Genomic DNA, 20,794 nt, shown 5'->3' on the forward strand with positions numbered 1-20,794 from the left:
ACCTTTGTGTTTTTTCAGTGAAAAAATATATATATCAGCATTGCACTCATTTGCTTTAGACGTGCACTTCTTTTTATTTTTCTGTGATGGGTTGACATTGTATGGGTTTATACATGGCAGTTTCATTCCTACAGGTGTATTTGACTTCTATCCAACAAAATGTGGAACTTGCGATTAGTAACTTCTTTTGCCCCCAGTGTCATGTCTCTAGACAAAACTTTGCTATAAATCTCATCTCATCCTCTACATTGTGTTTTAGGGTCACTAATGTGCTAATATTAGCATGTTGGCAGGTATGGTTAAACATAAAAGCAATGTTAAAATTGTTGAAGATGTTCAGAGCATCCTAGTAGGCCCATGTCTTATGCAACAGCCTCAGCCCGTCTGAGTATTATAGCCAACAACTGACCTTTAACATTCTAAAGAGGGGCTTAAAAATTCGATCATACAAGTGCTTTTAATTAAAAGCTAGGAATAGCTGAAAGCATCACACAGTCATTGAGTCAGATGTCTTGCTACATACAAAAATGTAAAATTTCTAAAGTCTGTTCTGCATTTTAGATCAATTGTTTACAGTACATTTCTATTTATATATGGGATTTAATGTAAGGAAAAAGAAAGATTGAACATTACCTTGTACAATTTTTTTAATGCACCCCTTTATCTTGCGACCTCAATTGAAATGATTGGCTGGCTTGCTGTGTTTTACATTACATATTTTGAGTGTGATAAAGTGAAAGGCACTTTTGAAAATCATTTAATTTTTTAAGTATGTGCCCTCAGGCATCACTAATACTCTTAACCCCTGGTGCCGACACCAGGGAGAGGGTTAAAAGATTATGTGTGTGTGCGCATATATATATATATATATATATATATATATATATATATATATATATATATATATATATATATATATATATATATATTCACCACCAGTTGTCTTGCAGTTGCAGCTTGCGTCTTCAAAGCAGTGCACATACTTCAACTGACACATTTCAACTGTAGCTTTTAGGCAGCAATAAAAAAGTCAAGTAAGTCTTGTGATTATGTTTCTGCTACAAAAGGATCAGACTTTTGTCTAGTGCCAGTTTTGATGCCATAAAGTAGCGCAGAAGCTTTATATGCCGACTGCAAAGATCAAATCTGTATTTTATGTAAATAGCGGAGTACATTAGTAAAGTCAGCCATTACCTGCACTATAATACAAATGAAATGTATGTGCCGAGGCTTTGGAGAGATGAAGGGCACTTTTGCTGGGTGGTAGTGAGGGAATCCGAGGAGAAGGTCATGGGAGTGGGAGCACCAATAATGATTGTTGGACTCGGCGCTAGAGGTGCTAAAGACTATGACGATTGGTATGTGACAAGGTGTTTTTTGAGTGTGTTGAAAGAACGTGCTGATAGAGGGAAAAAGCAAAGGTAAAGTGACCTCTACTGTTGCACGTATCTCACACAAACACACTCTCACACACACGCACACACACACTCTCACGCACACACACTCACGCTCTCTCACACACACACACACACACACACAAACCCATTTTGTGACTGTCTATGTAGGCTAGTGTTTTAGAGCAACAGTTTAGCCAGTAGCAGAGATGGCATCTCGTTGGATGACTGCTGTTCAATCCCTCACTCAGGTTATAGAGGACAGCTCTGATGTAGGATCAGAGACTGAGACAGCGTCTAAGGGATAGGACAATGGCACAGACTCTGGGAGTGATTTTTCAGTCGGAGGAGTCCCATTCGATGACTCCTCTTCCAATGATTATGAGGGAGTGATGAGAACAGTCCTGCTGTCCCTTCGCAAGCACAGTCTGTGCAATGGGACAATAGCAGGTTAGCCCAACCCAGAGAGCAGGCGCATGCGGCGGCAAGCACAGAGAGTGTGTGCTCTCTTGGGAGCTCCCCAATTTCTTTCAGCCCCCAATTCCACCGCCCAAATCGTATTGTGGAGACATCAAAATTATCTATCACAAAACAAACTGGTTTTGTAAGGCAGGCACCTGTGTTTTTGGCCCTGGGCTCGGCGGCCATATAGGAAAACATACTAAACCCAGACATTTCTGGAAACTAGACATCCGGGGGAGTCCGCAGAGGTGTGACTTGTGTGGATTCCCCCAAGTTTTCTTACCCAGAATACCCTGCAAAGCTGAAATGTTGAATAGAAACAATATTTTTTCTTGCATTTCTGTCATACAAACTACAGGAATATGCTGGGATCCACAAAATTCCTACCACCCAGTGTTTCCCCACCTGTCCTGATAAAAACACTACCCCACTTGAGTGCCTGTACCTAGTGCCTGTGTCAGGATTGAATCACCCGAGGGTCAACAGTTACCCTCATGTAAGGACCAACATTGACCGTTGTGTGATCTATTGCTGTAGCAGGCACTAGGCCTACCCACACAAGTGAGGTACAATTTTTATTGGGAGACTTGGGGGAATGCTGGGTGGCTCCTCTCGGATTCCAGAACGTTCTGTCAGCGAAATGTGAGGAAAAAGTGTTTTTTTGGCCAAATTTTGATGTTTACAAAGGATTCTGGGTAAAATAACCTGGTGAGAGCCCCCACAAGTCACCCTTGGATTCCCCTAGGTGTCTAGTTTTCAAAAATGCACAGGTTTGGTAGGATTCCTTAGGTGCCGGCTGAGCTAGAGGCCAAAATCCACAGCTAGGCACAGTCCAAAAAACACGTCAGTTTTCAATGTAAAAATGTGATGTGTCCATGTTGCGTTTCCTGTCGCGGGCATTAGGCCTACCCACGCAAGTGCGATACCATTTTTATCGGGAGACTTTGGGGAACACAGAATAGCAGAACAAGTGATATTGCCCCTTGTCTTTCTCTATGTTTTTTCCCTCTAAATGTAAGCCAGTGTGTAATAAGAAAGACGCCTATTTGAGAAATGCCCTGTAATTCACATGCTAGTATGTGCACCCCGGAATTCAGAGATGTGCAATTAACCACTGCTTCTCATCACCTTATCTTGTGCTCATTTTGGATATACAGAGGTTTTATTGATACCTATGTTTCACTCTTTATATTTCAGCAAAGGAATTGCTGTATACCCGGTATAGAATGAAAATCCATTGCAAGATGCAGCTCATTTATTGGCTCTGGGTACCTAGGGATCTTGATGCACCTTCAAGCCCTATATATCCCCGCAACCAGAAGAGTCCAGCGACGTAACAGTGTATTGCTTTCAAAAATCTGACATCGCAGGAAAAAGTTAGAGTAAAACGTGGAGAAAAATGGCTGGGTTTTTTTCAGCTCAATTTCAATGTTTTTTTATTTCAGCTGTTATTTTCTGTAGGAAAATCTTGTGGGATCTACACAAATGACCTCTTGCTGAATTCAGAATTGTCTACTTTTCAGAAATGGTTAGCTTTCCGGGATCCAGCATTGGTTTCACATCCATTCCTGTCACTAACTGGAAGGAGGCTGAAAACACAAAAAAATAATTAAAATGGGGTATGTCCCAGTTAAATGCCAATTTTTTTTTTTAAAATGAGTTGTTTTTTTAGCACCACAAACCCTTGGTTGATGCCATTTTCAGGGGAAAAAACCACTAGCCTTCTTCGGCAGGCCCCCCCCCCCCCCAAAATAAAAAATAATAATAATTCGCTGTATTTTGGCTAATTTCTTGGTCTCCTCCAGGTGAGGGAACCCACAACCTCTCTGGGTACCTTTAGAATCACTAGGATATTGGTGGGGGGGGGGGGGGGGCGCTAATTTGGCGTGGATTGCTTATGTGGACAAAAAGTTATGAAGGCCTAAGTGTGTACTACCCCAAATAGCCAAGGGGAGCGGGGGAGGCCCAGCATCTAAGGGGTTAAGCTTGCTGGCAGTGTTAAACATTTTATAGAATAATTGTGAGAAAACATTTGTCATTTGGGCGAGGTAGGGCAGCTGATAAAATCATTTTGTAGAAAGAGTGGTGTGACATTAAAAAATAATTAAAGTTTATTGTTTTAGAGAATGAGTGAATGGCTGTGGGACTTCACCCTGTAGAACAGCTACATATGTGAATAGAAGGAACCTGGAGGATTTAGGGTTAAAATGTTAAATGTTTATAGTGAACTCGGTGTGTGACAAAAACTGTTTTCTGCATCAATAAAACCGGATTCTACTGATCTTGTTCCTGTCTTGAAAAGGTCTACTGTTATGTGAAATCCAGTACTTTGTGCTGACATCCATGGTCATGTCGAGTGCATGTGTGTAGGTGGTAGGATTCAGTGTTGTGTCTGAGTACCAGGGCCTTTGGGATCCATTTTGAATCCCTCTAGTTTGGCATTGCACAAGTTTGTGAGTGAGGAAAGCTTCTCTAGACAGTGAAAATGTATTGCCTGTGATCCTGTGGCTAAAGGATGGAGCATTGCCGTTTGGTAGATGGCAAAGGGTGAACGTTGGGACTGCACTTTCTGTCCAAGGTGAGGCAGTTTCTAGGTACGGCCAGCCTTTTTGTGTGCAATTACCACTCCAAGAAGGCAATGGCCAACCAGAGCAGGCTGCCTATGTTTTCTGTACTCCTTCTTTGCGCAAGCCCCATTACTACCTGCTATGAGGAACTCCATTTTATTCAAAGACTGTGTACGGAGAGCAGCCTGGAAATTACATTTGAAAGAGAACCACCCCAAACCAGTTCTGAAGCCTTAGCCAGTGGATTCACAGATTCACATTTCCTGTTTGGAAAATGTGTATAAAAGTGGAATCCAAACCACCTACTTGGTTCTCTTTCCAAGTCCTACATGATCCATGACTCCCACCTCATCCCTTATCCCTTGTGGGCAGCCTATTTTCATCTGGCTCCAGATAGCTTTCACTGCTGATTAGACATTGCTGATGAAATACCATTGTTGTTTATCAAGGTAAAAGTTAGTTTTTTTTTAGTTAATGTTTTAGGAGCTCAAGTTGGAATTATTTTAAAAGAAAATCCCCTCGCCTTCTGCCAATGAGTATGATCATTCAGTTTAAAACTCAGTGGTAACATATTTTGTTTTGATTGTGTAGCCATATGTTATACATTTTTATATGGTCTATTTGTATAATCCTTTGCTTCTTTGTGTTTCCTGAAGCTGCAAGTTCCACAACTGGGCCAGATATTATCACACCAGATCAGGAACATTCAAGACTCCATAAAGATCCGTCTACATGGTCCATCGAGGAAGTCATGCGATTTATCAAAGAAGCAGATCCACAGTCTCTTGCACCACATGCTGAACTATTCAGGAGACATGTAAGAAAAGCCTATTATGTTTTTTTCTGCACTCTGTAGGCATTACCAGATAAGCAGAGTTTTTGGTTTACAGAAAAGCTGTATTTTGTCTCATAACAGCTTATCAACTACTAGTAACATAATTAAAGATACAGTCCGTAATGTCTGTATTAAAGTGGGAAACCTGTTCTTACTGGTCCATAGTTGGAGTTGACCACACTTTGTCTCATCCTGCCTCTGCCAAGTTACTAAATCCTCATTTGGTCAACTCTGTGTCCTTCTGTTAACTCACTCACTTTAAATACCATCCCTGTACTCTCCTTCTTATTTTTGACTTTTATTGTGGAAAACATATCGGCATGTTGAGCTAACCGACCAGATGAGACGGCTTGAACAACTCATTTTAAGCTTAAATTCCAACTTGCCCACTCCCTCTGCTGTTTGTTTATTGATGGATTTTAACTCTAGAACACAACAATGCACATTCTGTAATACAGGAAATGGAAATGCAAGGTTACATAGTAAACCTAAGTGCAATTACTTTTAATGGTTCATAACATGGAGTTTCAGCCTGATGTCACAATGTACCGCTCTATGACATGCAGTTGTTTAAGCAAGTGGATCCGCTCATCAGACCTAACTAAAATATAAGCCTGTATTCGATTTGGTAGTATTCAGGAATCTGCATCTCTCCAGTCAGTGCTATGGACCTCAGGAAGTGTAGGTGTAGATAGGCAAAGGATCACCTATACAGGAGCCTGTATGTCCCTTGGGTAAGGTCATGTGCCTTCCCCTACTCACCCCCCACACCACCTCCAGGTAAGTCTAAATGTGGGGTCCAAATGTCCTTCAGCCTCGAGTTCTCAGGCATCAGTTCCCAGTAATTCTTCAGTTGTTCTTGACAGTAGGCCGCATCTCGCATCAGTGCTAAAGCATCAGCATGGAACACCTTCCCCAGTCAATACCAACCCAACATTTCATCAATAAAACCAAGATTGCAGTAAGCTTGCAGATTTTTCATGTAATGTCCTTTACATAAACAAGAGTAGGAACCTTTGATGTCCTTCCAGGCACATAATCTGTAATCATCCCAACAATGTCAAAGACCCCGGCTCAGAAGTATGCAATGGCAGGACACACCCAAGCCAAATATAGGAAGGAGGCGGCAGGTGCACCACTTAGCAGGCAGCACACATTGTCCACCAAGCCCATCCTACACATCCAGATAGGTGTACGGTACACTTAATGCAGATATTTAAAATTTTAGATGTATTAACCTATGTCTATGGTTCGGGAAGAGGGCAGTGGACTGGGTGTAGCAGTAGCACCATTGCCCCTCGCTGATGGGGTACTCCAGATCTGCAGCCCATACGTATCGAGCAGTAGGGGCACAAATCAGAGCCCTCCCCTACATTATGGTATATAGTTGAGTGATGAATTTATGGGGAGAGGGGCTGGCGAGCAGCAGCTCTAAAGCATGAAATGTTGTTGGTGCTACAAGAAACGTGCCACGCATACCGCAAGCTGATTATAGGGAAGTACATCAAGAGGTGTATGGGAAGAGGAAGCAGCCAGCTGGGTATAGATCTCTAACCATGCCCAGTTGGAGCCGTTGCAAGCATCCACGGGCCCCCAAATCAGCCAGTGTAAAAAGCAATGAGTGCCCAATAAGCGGCAAGGTCGGGACATGCATGTGTTTCAGCTGCATTGGCTGTCGCTGCCTATCCCACGCCCATATAGTACAGGCTACAGTACCAATCTCAGTTTATGGTTGTTTTGAGGGTGAATATAATGCAGTGCTTATAGGGCAGGGTGCAATTCAATCATGCCCGGGAGCCTTTTGGGGCTGGAATAGGGTGGGGTTCAGCCAGTAGTAAGCAGCCTGTGCACAGTAAAAGTAGAGATCCATGCCTGGGATACACAGGTCACCTTGTCTAAGGGGAGGGTCAGGATTTACTGAAAGTTATTGAATAAGTCCAAAAATGTAGGGAGGACCCCCATTTTGGCAAACCCAAAGCTCCCCCACAAGGGACAGTGGCAACCGAATCCACGTCTTTGAGGACCTCCCGCCACGTCATGAGCCTGCCATAATTGGTACCCCAAAGTTCACTCATGTCCCGGCTGAGCCAAACTCCAAGCTAGTGGACTGGTGCCCCAGCCCATTGCAGGGGTTACTTCATAACAAAGGATTGCATGGTCGGAGTGAGCAGAAATACAACGGAATTTGGACCAGCTTTTAGTTATTCTGCCACATCCATTGAGATGGATAATTTCCCGAATGATATCAGCAATGTTAATTTCAGGTTTGCAGATGTACAGTGCAACGTTGTCTGCATACATGGATACCAGGATTCTCAGGGGTGAATGCAAGCATGCGGTGAGAATGGTGCTGCCACAACCTGGCAGCCAGGGGCTCCGTCGCTACAGCAAATAATATGGGTGACAAAGGGCATCCCTTTTGGGTTCCCCTTGCCACAACAAAGGGAGAGTGAACCCCCGTTCACCGCAAGCAGGCCATAGGTTGCATGTACATAGTAGTTTTATTTGGCGTAGGTAGTTATTACTAAGGCCAGTTTGGGCAAGAAGATGAACCACTCTGAGTTAGCAAGACCACCGCTGCGTCAAACTGAGGGTCAGCTGTATGGAGAAGAGCAAAGAGAGTACGCATTTTGTATTCTGTTAATCTGCTAAGGACAAAACCAGATTGATCTTGGTGAACAGCAGGGAGAAGGGGGGAGGCAATTAGTTTTGGCCAGGAGCTTATTTTCCACAATAATCATGGATAAGGGTCTATAAGTCACAGAGCTTAGGGGTCCTGTCTGGTTTCAGGCCAGTGATGATGAACTCCTCTGGAAGTGAGGGAAGTAGTATACCCAGTTTCAGGGATTCCTCATGCATAGCCAAAAGATGGGGAGCAAGGATTTGGGCATGTTCTTTATAAAAGGCCGTTAAGGCCCGGTGCTTTGTCCCCAAGCATGCTTCGAATCCTCTGAATAATGTCCTCTGCTGTGAAAGGCATGTTTTGGAACTGGTGATGCACATCATCCAACTAGAGTAATTGATTGGTACCAAAATACGAGGTCCGGCGATAGTCATATGGCAATGAGGAGGAATACAGGTCAGCAAAGAAACTGACCATTACAAGTCTGATAGCATCAGGGCTTGTATTTACTATCTGCTGGTAATCTAGGGTCTCCACAACATGTCCGTTAGCCCAATGTTTGTGAAGTAGCCTGGCAGGTGTCTTGCCGCCTTATCCCCTTACTCATAATGCCGAGCCACCACTTCCCTACCAAGATAGTGCGTCTCCCTAATCGCTGCCTTCTCGTACTCCAATAATTTGGTTTTGAACAGTGCGAACTGTCATGTCATTAGTCGTAAAGAATCAAAGTTCTAGTGCTTGCATATCAATCTAATTGTGTGAATGTCCTGCGCCATGCTTGAAGTTCTCCAGCATGCTTAGCATATCCCACAGATTACCACCTTAAACGCCTCCCACAACATGAAAGGAGAATCCATGGAGCATGCACTGAGGTTAAAGTAATCAAGAATGGCCGCCCTAATCTTGACTTCAAAGACAGAGCCCTGAATAGCATTGGGGAGAAGACTCCAGGTGAAAGCCCTCTTGCTAATGTCTGGAGGGTTAATCTCCAACAGTAAAGGAGCATGGTCCGACAGTGTTCTGGGTAAGTGTGTAACATTTGGTAGTCTAAGTGAAAACATCCTTGGTGACCAGCCAATGAGTGGAGGTGATGCATGTGCCATCTGTGCTGGTGGGATGCTTGAGTCACCAAATGTCAGTGAGGTCATAGTCTGTCTAGCGTGTATATGCAGACGGCGTGTGGCGCTGGATCTATCTGGATGGTCATAAAAGATCACTTTGGAGCCCCAGCCCCAGATGACTGCGATGTGGCCCATAAAGACTGTCAGGCGCCATACCTCAGCAAAAAAGTAAGGGTCATCCACATTCGGGCCATAGACCGAAGTTAGGATTATAGGGTGGCCCTGCAAATGTCGTGCCATAATGACAGATCTGCCTTGCGTGTCGCATATCACCTGTCGCGTGTTGCTGGTGCTCTCTAGCTAGACGCAGAATGGTGTACCTGTTGTTCATAAGCGCAAAAACAATAGGCCTAACCAGGGCCTTGGGGTGCAGCCCCACGGTCAGTGTGCACGTTCAGTGATGGAGACCGGTCATTGTCAAATAAGGCCCTTAGGCTGTTTTTTACATAGGTTTCGATCTTGTTGATGGCTGTTGATTTAGGGACATCAGCAATGTGCAAATTAGTCTGTCGGCAGTGCTTCTCAAGATCCTCATTTGAATTTTTCGTGACTTCCAGCACCCCATCCATGTGAAAGAGTCCATCAGAGGACATGTGCGCATCTTTGACATGCAGTGCCCCAGTTGGTCTGTGCACTCCTCGTGCTTATACACCTTGTGCATTAGGCAGCCAAATCTAGTGTTGAGTTCAATTTTAGAGTCAGTGCTCTTTAGGCTATGTTTAAGGTTCAGAAACTTAGATCTAGTGTCCGAAGCAGCAGCTTCACTTTGCTCCGCATTGCTCCCCCTGTTCTGTGTCGGCGGTGCACTCCAAGCACCATTATTCAAAGGATAGTTTAGCAGGCTTATTATCACACTTGCCATAGTGTAGGTTAATGGTCTCTCTGGGTCTACAAGAATGGAGAGCATGCAGTAAATAGACCCAGTTAAAAGTATTAGAGTCCACTGTTATCAGAGTCCAGTCTCACCCCAAGGAGCTTTCAAGGGGGGGCACGAGCAGACCCAATATCCATGTGACCAATATCTGATAAAGACTTTTAGCTGCAGATTCCTTACCTTGGAATTCTCCCCAGGTGTCAAACTGGATCAGGAAGATTTTTTGTGAGCTGTGCCCTTGCGTGCCGGTAGGTGGCGTCAATTGGCTCCACATCCATCGTCAGCGTCTTCCGCACCAGAAATGACTTTGCGGGTCACATAGGTGCCACCCAGGTGCGCCAGTGTTAATTATTTTCTTTCCGCGCCAGCCAGCGTTGATCCAAAGAGAGCTTACTGCTCAGTTGTTTTTTGACTGGCCTTTTATTTCAACTTTTTTCAAACCTTTTTTGAGATATTTTCTCCTCATGTGTCAAGAGAGATCTTTTTGGAAGTCCAGTTTCAAGGTATCCTGCCATCGGGCAATGTCCGTGACGGATCTGCACCTTGTGTGTTAATGGTGCTTGGAGTTCAACCATGACCTGAAGTCGTGCTCTGAGTATCGGGCTATACATCTGAAGGTTTTGAGGGAGTGGTTCCTAAAGCTCATGGCAGCCCGGAGCTCGACTCTGTGCAGGTCAAGTTCTCAGTTGAGAGGAAGGTCTCGGGACCGGTCGTGGAGTCAGAAGTTGTTGTCCCATTCAAAGTTCTAAGGACGATCAGGTAAGTTGAGGCACAAGGAAAAAAATATAGGCAGTAGAAGCAGTCTTCGACTTCTCCTTGTCCGTCGGCTGACGAGACAAGGGAGCATCAATGCTCTAGACATCGTTCTGTGGAGCCTGGGCCAACTCCGTGCCTCCCCGAGTTTCTGGTAGCCAGAGCGACTCCTGCCCAACTCAAATAATTTTATGGAGCCACACCTCATTTTTGGGCAGTCTGACCCTGCTGGATGGTTGGAGGGGGCACCTTTGTGTTCCATGTCTCTGGCCCCAGCACCAAGGGGCTTCCAGCGTTCCAATCCTGGAACACAACCCACTCCTGTCGTACCACTTCGACCTATGTTGAGCTCCCGGCTCTGCCTGTCCGCACGGGCAGCACCATCCCCATTGTCATCCCTGTTACGGAGCCGGATGGGTGTTGCTCGCCGCCAACTCTGGCGCCAGCAGGAGTTTTGCCTTCTCTCTCTGATCTTGAGCCCTATTTCTTTGGGCTAGGCCTTAGGGATGAATGGGAGGGGTCGCTGGACCCTTTAAAGTCCCAGCCTTACGAATCTGAAATGGACTGGCACGAGGGCTTAGGGGAAACCAGGGGACTGGACGCTTCTCCAAATACTGGCATGCTTTATCCCCCTACTATGGCTACAGAGGAGGAAGCTTATTATGCTATGGTGGTGAGGAGGGTGGTTGAGGTCCTGGACCTTTAACTACCTTCAGTGGCCAACTAGACTAATCTTTTGACAGAGGTGCTGCAACCACAAGCTTCTATCTCAGAACCCGTGTTCCCATTCAGTGATGCCCTTACTGTCGTCCTTCTGTGTAACTGGTCCAAACTCGGCACAGGAGCTCCTGTGAAACATGACTATTGCCTTTGACCTTGCTGGTCAGGTGAAGAGCGGTCTGGTCAATTCTCTACCCCCCTCCCCCCCCCCCCAAAAAAAAGCAGCAGCCTCTAAACCCTCCTAGTCTGCTACCCCCTCCCAACCAAGGACCAGTTGGCAGCAGGATTCGTCATCACCTGTCCCACTGGCAGTCCATCATTTCAGGCAGGTATGTTTTGCAGATAGCCTGAACGGGCTACTCCCGCCCCTTCGAGACTACCCCTCCATCCATGCCACCATCTTACAATCAAATGACGGAGGATCATTTGTCCTTTCTTCACAAGGAAGTTACTGCTTTCTTGGCCATTGGAGCCATAGAGAGGGTTTCAGTGTTAGTGTGGTTGCTTTTCCCCCTACTTTCTGGTTTCCAAAAGGGATAAGGGCCTTTGCCCTATCCTAGACATTAGATCCCTCAATCTCTTCAAGAAGGAGAAATTGGAGATGGACACATTGGCTCAGGTCTTGTCTTCCCTGGACACAGGAGACTGGATGGTAACTTTGGACTTGCAGGACACTTACTTTCATTTCACCATCCTGCCTGCTCACAGATGTTACTTGCGGTTCATGGGAGGCCACAAGCACTTTCAGTTCAGCATGCCCCCCTTTGGCCTTACCAACGCCCCTCAGGTGTTCACCAAGGTGATGGTGGTGGTTGCAGCTCACCTGCAGAGATCAGGGGTTTCAGTGTTCCCCTATCTCTATGACTGGCTGTTGAAGGCAAGCTCACCCCAGGCTGTCGTCTCCCACCTCTGGACTACAGCAGACATCCTGCATGAGGTTCATTACAAAAGTGCTGGAGTCACATCTTAGTCCCTCTCAGATTCTCCCTTTCATTGGAGCTGTTCTAGACACAGTGCAGTTTGGGGCTTATCCTCCAGAGTGGCAAGACAGGATATTCAGGCTGTGATACCGATGTTTCGGTGAAAATTACTCTGAGGCTGCTGGGCCTCATGGCCTCCTGCATCCTGCTTTTGACACTTGCCAGATGGCATATGCAGGCTCTTCAGTGAGACCTGAAATTCCAGTGGGTGCAGATTCAGGGAAATCTCCAACATGGTCCAAATTTCAGGAGAATTGCGAAAGATCTCCAGTGGTGGTAAATGATTCCCGATAGCTCTCCCTTCCTTAACCAGATCTGACAGTAGTGACATTCACTCCTGTGATGGGGAGTGATCTGGGAGAGGTGGAGATCAGAGGAATCTGGTCTCCGGCTGAAACAAGACTCCACACTGACATGTTTGAGCTTTGTGCGATCCAGCGGGCATTGAAAGCCTTTCTTCCCTCTTTTAAGGGAAAGATGGTGCAGGTGTTCATGGACAACACCACAGCCATGTTGTACTGCAACAATTAGGACGGGGTAAGCTCATGAATCCTTTGTCAAGAGGCTCTGGGCCTCTGGATATGGCTGAAACAGCAGGGCATATTCCTGGTGGTTTAACATGTGGCAGGCTCTCTGAACGGCAGAGCAGACAAACTCGGGCGAAAATGTCTAGCGGATCGCCAATGGCGTCTCCATCCAGAGGTGGTGCAAGGTCTCTTTTCAGCAGTGGGGAGAGCCTGGGTTAGATCTGTTTACCTCTGCTGAGAGCGTGCAACGTCAACAGGTTTATACGTTGGAGTTTCTAAGTGGCAATCTCTTTGAGACGCTTTTTGAGTGGAGTTCAGGCTTCCTGTACATGTTTCCGCACATACCATTCCTGCCCAGAATTCTCAAGAAGATCAAGACCAACCTTGCCCAAGTAATCCTTCTGGCTCCGGGCTGGGCATGGAGAGTCTGGTATCCCGAGCTGCTGAGAATGTCCATCGATCCTCTGATCAGACTGCCCCTTCAGGGGGATGTTCTGTCGCAGCAGCAGGGGAGAGTTCTTCACCCAAACCTGTCCACTCTCCACCTTCTTGCGTGGAGATTGAGCAGCAACAGTTGACAGTTTTAGACCTTCCTCCCAAAGTCTGTAACATAATCTTGGCGCCAGGCATCCCTCCACCAGGACGATAAATCCCTGTCATTGGAAGAAATAAGTGTAATTGTGCACAGATATGTCTGTTGACCCCCTCCCACCCCTTTTCTGCTCTTCTCTCTAAGGCCCTATTGTTAATTCGTTCCGTTGCCCAGCAGGGCTCTGCTTTGGGCATTCTTAAGAGATATTTGTCTGCTAATTCTGCTTTTTTGTGGTTGCCTTGTCAACCTTCTTTGTTTAAGTCTCCTGTTGTACATAGATTCCTCAAATGTCTTTTTCGTCCATCCCCATTCATTATGCCCCAATGGGATCCGAATATGTTCCTGACTTTTTTTAATGTGCGCTCCCGTTGAGCCCCTCCACAATTGTCCTTCCAGACTTCTCACACTGAAACAGCCTTCTTGTGGCAGTTACATCTGCCCGCAGAGTGAGTGAGCTGTAGGCCTTATCATCTTTCTATCTATCCTGACAAAGGGGTGCTTCGCTCCAGTGCCTCTTTTCTGTCACAAGTGGTGACGCCCTTTCATGTAGGCCAATCCATCACCTTGCTTACTTTTTACACACACCCACATCCTTCTAAGGAAGAGGAGAAACTCCAACACCTGGACCCAAAAAGAGTGTTGGCATTCTACCTTCATCGTACAAAAGAGTTCCGAGTGGGAGACTAACTCTTTGTAGGGTATGTGGGTGTGACAAAAGGGCGGGCAATGTGCACCATCTCCAGATGGGTCATACACTGCATTAAGATCTGCTAAGCACTGGCGAAAAAGCACCCCCACCTTTGAGGGTTTGCGCGCTTACTGTATTAGAGGTAAAACTGTGACCACTGCATTAGCATGTGCTGTTCCAGTCCTTGAAATCAGTCAGGTGGAAATATAGGCATCCCTGCACCTTTTTACCAAACACTACGGCCTGGAAAGTGAGGTCTTTAGGGGCTGGCACTTTGCTCATTTAGTCCTGCAGGACTTCTTTGTTTGAACTTGCAGATGGTATTGCTTGGGTGTCTATTCAAAGGTATGGATTCTGCAGCTAGACGTCTTTATCAGATGGACGAGTTACTTACATTCGATAATGCCTTATCTGGTAGAGACCATATGTAGCTGCAGATTCCTTACCGACCCACCCTTCCTCCCTGCTCTGTGAACTGATTTTCATGATCAGGGACTCCCCTTTCAGGGTCTTAGTTTTTCCATGATCAGGGACTCCCCTTTCAGGGCCTTAGTTTTGACACACCAGTAGTCAGTGGTGTTCTGGGCTCTGCGCTTCTGGTGTGGAAAGTCGTGAAAATGATGCTGGTGCACCTTGGTGACACCTATATAGGAACTGCAACCACATTTCCGGAGTGGACAATGATGGCTGTGGAGTCGATCAACACCATCTACTGGCAAGCTGGGATACTGCTCATGAAAATCTTCCAGATCCAGTCTGACACCTGGGGAAAATTCTAAGTTAAGGAATCTGCAGTTACATAGTCTTTACCAGATAAGGTGTTACGGAAGGTAAGTAACTTGTCCATTTAGGCAGCTGGCGTAGGAACTTACCGCAGTAGCGTTTTAAGTCCAAAACTCAACCTCTTTAATGCAGCAGTTCAGTTTAAAGGCCAGGAAGTAAGGAGAAGCAACAGGAGCAAGGGGTTGCAATGAGTGGGGGGACGCCCTGCAGCGCTGCAACAAATACCCCATCACATCCTAGTGAGCGACCACTAGGGGGACACGAGCAGACCAACGGCCTCTAGAACACAGTGTCAGTTTTCCCTGTTAAAAGGATGTGACAGGGCCTGTCATACCAGCTGCACACCTTGTTAGTTGAGCTATAAAGCATCATAGGAACTGCCTCACTCGCTGCATCTAAAGTGTCGTTGAGGATCGGCAGGCTGAGCGCAATCAGTGATGTGGGCCCAAAAAGAGCAAGTGAGTACCCAGAAATACAAAGAATAGTATCACACAGCAGAGGCACAAAGCTCAGAGCAGGCCCAGGAAATGACGCCAGCCTGAAACCACTTATTGGCCCCGCTGATCTCTTGGGTTAATCCACTCACCAAGTCCAGCCAAAGCTCCGCCCCACGTGGAAGAGGGGTCGCAGTGTCTTTGGTGGCAACGCCAGCTAGGTCCACTGCTGCAGGTGAGTGTGCGGAGCCCACCAATGCAGGCATTACGTCCCGCTTTCTAGGCCTAGCGAGGCCCAATACAGTAACTCTGGTTTCAACCTGCTGCCATGACTTGGGGCCCCAAATGGGTGGACGTCAAATGCGGAAGAACACTGCAGGTCATGGAGGGGGTAAGGAAAGAGATATATTTTGAAAGCTTTTTTTGCAGGCTGAAAATATAAAGATAGTCTTTTGTAAACTACAAGTCTGGAGAACTATATACACTTCCTATACAATATTTCTCGAAACAATTTAAATGATGTAGCCAAGAGTTCATGACTGTAAAAAAAAAAAAATCTCTAACACTGGAAAAAAATAAGCCTGTGCAAATGCCCTAAAAAGGAACAACTGTCCTGCAGCAGTTTTTTCTTCTTTAAAGTTCACCACATCAAAGCGAATTGCACCAGTATAAAAAATACAAAACCATGCCCCTCAGTGATTTTAAGAAGACCTCAGTTGAGTTGCTTGATTAAAGACAAAGGTTTCTGAGTATGAGAACAGACCTCTGTGCTGACCCTTTTATTAAAATTGTGGCTTCACCAAAGAAACCAGATGGCAGCTCCTTATGGTAGAGTTGACAAATTATTCGGCACGTAAGCCTTCCTAAAGATCAATATAAAATAGTCTCCATGGTGAGAACAGAGACTTGATAGGCTCCCAACCAGTGCTACAACAGCTGTCTTTTTTGGTTGCATTTATCACAGTTCAAAATTGATAGTTGATGTGAAAACTCAAATAGCTGATAACAGAGACCTCTTCCAGATTATGCAAGCTCTTGAGCCAGCTACAAGACCTACTGCTATCGCCAAAGCACTTGACCTTGATTTTACCCAAGTTAAGAGTGAGATTGTTGTTTTTAGCACAAGATTCCAGATGGTTAGTTTTTCATTACAGCCAGACCGGAGTCACCCTAGAGTAAAAATGTTATAAGACAAGGGATGGAACATTCTTATTGCCTAATTAAGGTCAGGCGGTGGCACAGCCTGTGTGGCTATAGGAAAGAGTTGTCATTTACATATCCACACAATATCTGCCTGTGGTGTCTAGGGTCTAGACACCCCATATCTTGAGATAACTGCTACCTGATGCTCCCGAAGCCATCAGAAAACAGGAGATGAAGCTGTACATAGCTAAACACAGAAAGCCGTGCACATAGCGTTCCAAGTAGAAGACCTGCTCCAGGTCCCGGTCCTGCTCCCAGTCACTGTCCTCAGATAAGTTGAGAGACCAGTCTTTCCACAAATGCAAGCAATCCAAGAGGGACCCATCTACGTCATGTCACTCCCTTACCATTAGACGTTACCCTGTTAGGACTAAAAGTATGTTACTGTGTTCCATTGTACGACTCCAAACCCATCTTTAACACTCGACCCAGCATACTCAAAATTCTCATGGCCATCCTAAACCATGCACAGGAGAAGGTCTAGCTTCAGCTTTTTGAAATGATGCTGGCTCTTTCTGTAACACCTTCGTGCTCTGTTCTGCCCACAGGGACCCCCAGACATCTGCTGACGGTACTTGCGTTGAATGACCTTTGGGCCTTTATTCTGACCCGTACCCACACCTCAACTCCTGTGCTAGAGGCCTTGGTGTTTGACTACTCGATTGCCAGTCCTGACACCAGTGGCACCTACCACGATCTAACCTGACACCTGTCTCTGATCCACAGTTAACATTGGCTTGTACCGCTCTTATGTCTCATTATGAGCTTACCAAGGCTCAGCCTCCATCTTTGGGTCAGCCCCTGCCTCTTCTCCCATGCCAGTACTATTGTTGGCTGGTACGCTTGTTCAGATAATTTTCTCATATTGACTACATAAAGGCAGACAATTTACTCCTCACTGTCTTCTGAATTGCACAGATACTGGCATCTAACTAGATGTTCAAAATACCAATATCCTATATACCTTCCCCTGAGACAAAATTGGGCTTCCCACCAGGGCCCCCACCTGAATAGAGTACCTCCATTGCCGTAATAGTCTGCAGAGCAGTAGGATTCGCTCTCCAGTTGTCTAACATAGCCACTTGCCAGAGACTGTAATGTTGCTGACAAGGCCTGCTACTTCAGAGCCCTTGCTGTGCGTTTTTAACAAGGCTTTAACTGAAACATTGTGGACAATCTGTTCTAAACCATGATTGTCAGCCCCTGTAAGTCGTCTGGTGACTGGGCACCATAGACCTGCCCTAGGTGAACCAGACTTCCTGACCTAGCTCCCACCTCCTGAGAGCTTGATGATTGTCTTCCACCAGCAATGTAAATGCTGTTGTAAAATCACTCCTCAATGCACCTCCAGACAGAGAGTTGATGGGCATTCATAATTTTGCAAAAGTCTTTTCCTCTGCCCGTTTGGCAGTGAATTCCCAGAATGCTGTCTGCCTTCTGAGATCCTACACATGCCTTGTGGTATATGTTTAGTGCAATTGTACGGTGCTATACCTACAGACTAATGGGTGCTACACGTAGTGCAGCATGGTTGTGCCCTTCCCTTGATTTTCCCATGTCACCAAAGTAGCACTGCTTCTATTTAGTCTTCTGCCAATCATGCTGCTGTTCTGTCACAGTAAGGTCAGTCTCTTTTGGACAAAGGAGCCATAGAGAGGTTCCTACGTGCCGAGAGAGGCCCAGATTTCTGATGACCAGAAAGGACAGAGCACTCCAACCAATTCTGGACCGTCTGCTTCTGAACACTTTGCTTTTGAAAGAAAGGTTTAAGATTTTGACCCTCGTCCAGGTTCCTTCCTCCATAGAACCTGGGTACTGAATGGTGTCCTTGAACTTAGAGGACGCATTCTTTGGTGTTGCCGGCCTGCAGTCCCACTTCGATTTGTAGTGGGTTTGGAACACTTCATTTTACCATCCTGTCCTCACCTCAGCTTCTGTGGTGATTATGAAGGGGTGGTGGGGCAGGTTGAGAATACATGTATTCGAATACCTCCATGACTGGCTACCAAAGGCTGTAGCCCTTCACTGACCACCTTCGCACAACTGTTACTCTTTTGTCATCCCTGGGCTTTTCCATCAACAGGCCAAAATTCCACCTGCACCTTATACAGGGAGTCACTTTCATAGTGTTCATCATAGACAAGATGGCATGCAAAGCTTTTCGACCGCAGTAATACATTTTGGACATTCAAGTTACGATCTTGATGTTTTGGACTCACACCAGAGTTCCGGTACAGACAGTTCTGAGGCTTCTTGGACTGTTGACCTCAAGCATCCTACTAGTGCCTCTTGCCTCTTGCCTAATGGCAAATGCAAGCTTTGCAGTGGGCTCAACACTTGGTCTGCCTAAGATAACATCGGTATTCAGAGGAGTCAGCCCCAGACCTTCAGTGGTGGCTATCAGACACCAGCTGTATCTGTAGCAGACAGTTCACAATAGCAACAAATGCAAATTTACTGATGAGGCTTGGTCATCTGGGAGAGGTGGATATCTAAATAAATCTGCTAGAGCTTTGCTCCATCCTTTTCGCTCTGAGGCTTATCTGCCATCTATCAAAAGGAAGCCTCTGCAGGTCCGGAGAAACAACATGAACCATCCATTTTGGTACTGCAACAAGCAGGGCTATGTGTGATCAGGGACCTATGCCAGGAGGTGCTTCTTCTCTGTAAGTGGTTGTACTCCCAGGTAATCCCCTGGTGGTGAACCATTTGTCTGGTTTGCTGAATACCAGCTGAAAAAGCTCAACAGATGTCTGCGGTGGGCCAATCTCTCATGGCATCTACACCTGGAGGTGCAATAAGGCATCTTGGAACTGACCTTGGCTAGATCTCTTAGACACCACCTGGAACGTACAGTGTTAACACTACTGTGTGTAGGAGTTTTCATAAAGAGGTGCCATGCTAGACACTTTCCACCTGAAGTAGGACTCAGTCTCTTGTATACATTCCCGCTCCTACCTCTCATACCCAGAGTTTTGAAGAAGGTGAGACTAGACCAGACACAGATCATTCTGTTAGCCCTGGAGTCTTCCCGAAGAGTATGGTACTCAAATGTTTGTTGAATGTGTAGCTGTAGATACATGCTGTGCATACTCCTGCCATCTGTTGATGGTCTCATCGGTGTGCAAGTTGTTTTTTCTTCATAGAAGTCTTTTTGAGTCACGAGGTCTGGGGACTCCACCTATTACTGGTAATGTGGATGGGCAACAGTTCTATTGTTAGATTGTTTTTTTTCCCCGCTATCGGATTCAGATGTGTCCCCTCGAGCTACAGTTCAATGCTGCGTGGTGTTGCTTGGATATGTTCCTCACTGAAAGAATATACAATTGTACACACAAAGTAAGCAACATTTACCATCCTGAGCATAAGCATTTGCTCTCCGACCCTCCTGCCACTTTTAGAGCACCTCTTATCTCAACAATAAAGTAGGATCTTTCACCCAAATCCCCACAACCTACGCCTCCATGCATGGAGATTGAGTGGCACCAACTGAGAGAATTCAATATGCCACGAAGGTAGTCAATGTTATTTTCAAAGCTAGGTGCTCATCTATCAAATCGATTTTATTTTCATAGTTTCGCAAAGTTCTTGACCTAGTGTGATCATCAGGTTGATGCAGTACAGCCACAACTGGGTGATATTTTGTCACTAATTTAATGTCTGAGGCAACAAAGTTTTGTAGTGGACACTGCCGAAGGAAGATTACTTATCTGACCTTTCTATGTTTGCTTGACAAACCCTTGTTATTCAGGTCACTAGCTGTCATTGCTAACCAGCAAGATAGTATTCTGCATTACCTTTACTGTGTCAGTGAGCTGCGGTTGCTGAGAGTACAACCTCTGTATATCACCTTCACAGACAAATAGGTGCCTCAAACTCACACTTCCTTTTTGCCCAAGTTTGTCTTGCCCTTCCACATAGGACATTCCATTACTTCCCCTGCCTTTTTCTCTCTCTGACTCATTCCATTAAAGAAGAAAAGGCTTCACCAGATGGACCCAAAAGAAGTTCTTGGCTTTTAATTTGTGAGCACCAAGGGGCACCGGATGGGTTATTAGCCTTTTACCAACTTTAGTTGTGATAAGAAGTGAAAGCTGGTTCAAAAGTGGTCCTTGTCCAGATGGATCATCCTGTGCATAAAATAATGCTTTGCCGTGACCACAAAAGTGTCTTAAGTCCTTTCGGGCTGACTTAAACCAGAGCCAATACTGCCACTATGTGGCTCACTAGAGGTGTTC

General features: G+C 45.7%; 1 protein-coding gene across 5 annotated transcripts in view; it reads left to right on the top strand.

The window, feature by feature from the left end:
* Nucleotides 1-20,794, top strand: part of SCML2 (Scm polycomb group protein like 2) — a 685,095-nt gene that overhangs the window by 623,934 nt on the left and 40,367 nt on the right. For all 5 annotated transcript variants that reach the window (XM_069204521.1, XM_069204522.1, XM_069204519.1 and 2 more), the window contains one exon: nt 5,080-5,240. In XM_069204521.1, the coding sequence (XP_069060622.1) occupies nt 5,080-5,240 (161 nt within the window). The remainder of the gene's footprint in view (nt 1-5,079; nt 5,241-20,794) is intronic.

This window comes from Pleurodeles waltl, chromosome 8, assembly GCF_031143425.1.
Source record: "Pleurodeles waltl isolate 20211129_DDA chromosome 8, aPleWal1.hap1.20221129, whole genome shotgun sequence".
Classification (NCBI taxonomy): domain Eukaryota; kingdom Metazoa; phylum Chordata; class Amphibia; order Caudata; family Salamandridae; genus Pleurodeles; species Pleurodeles waltl.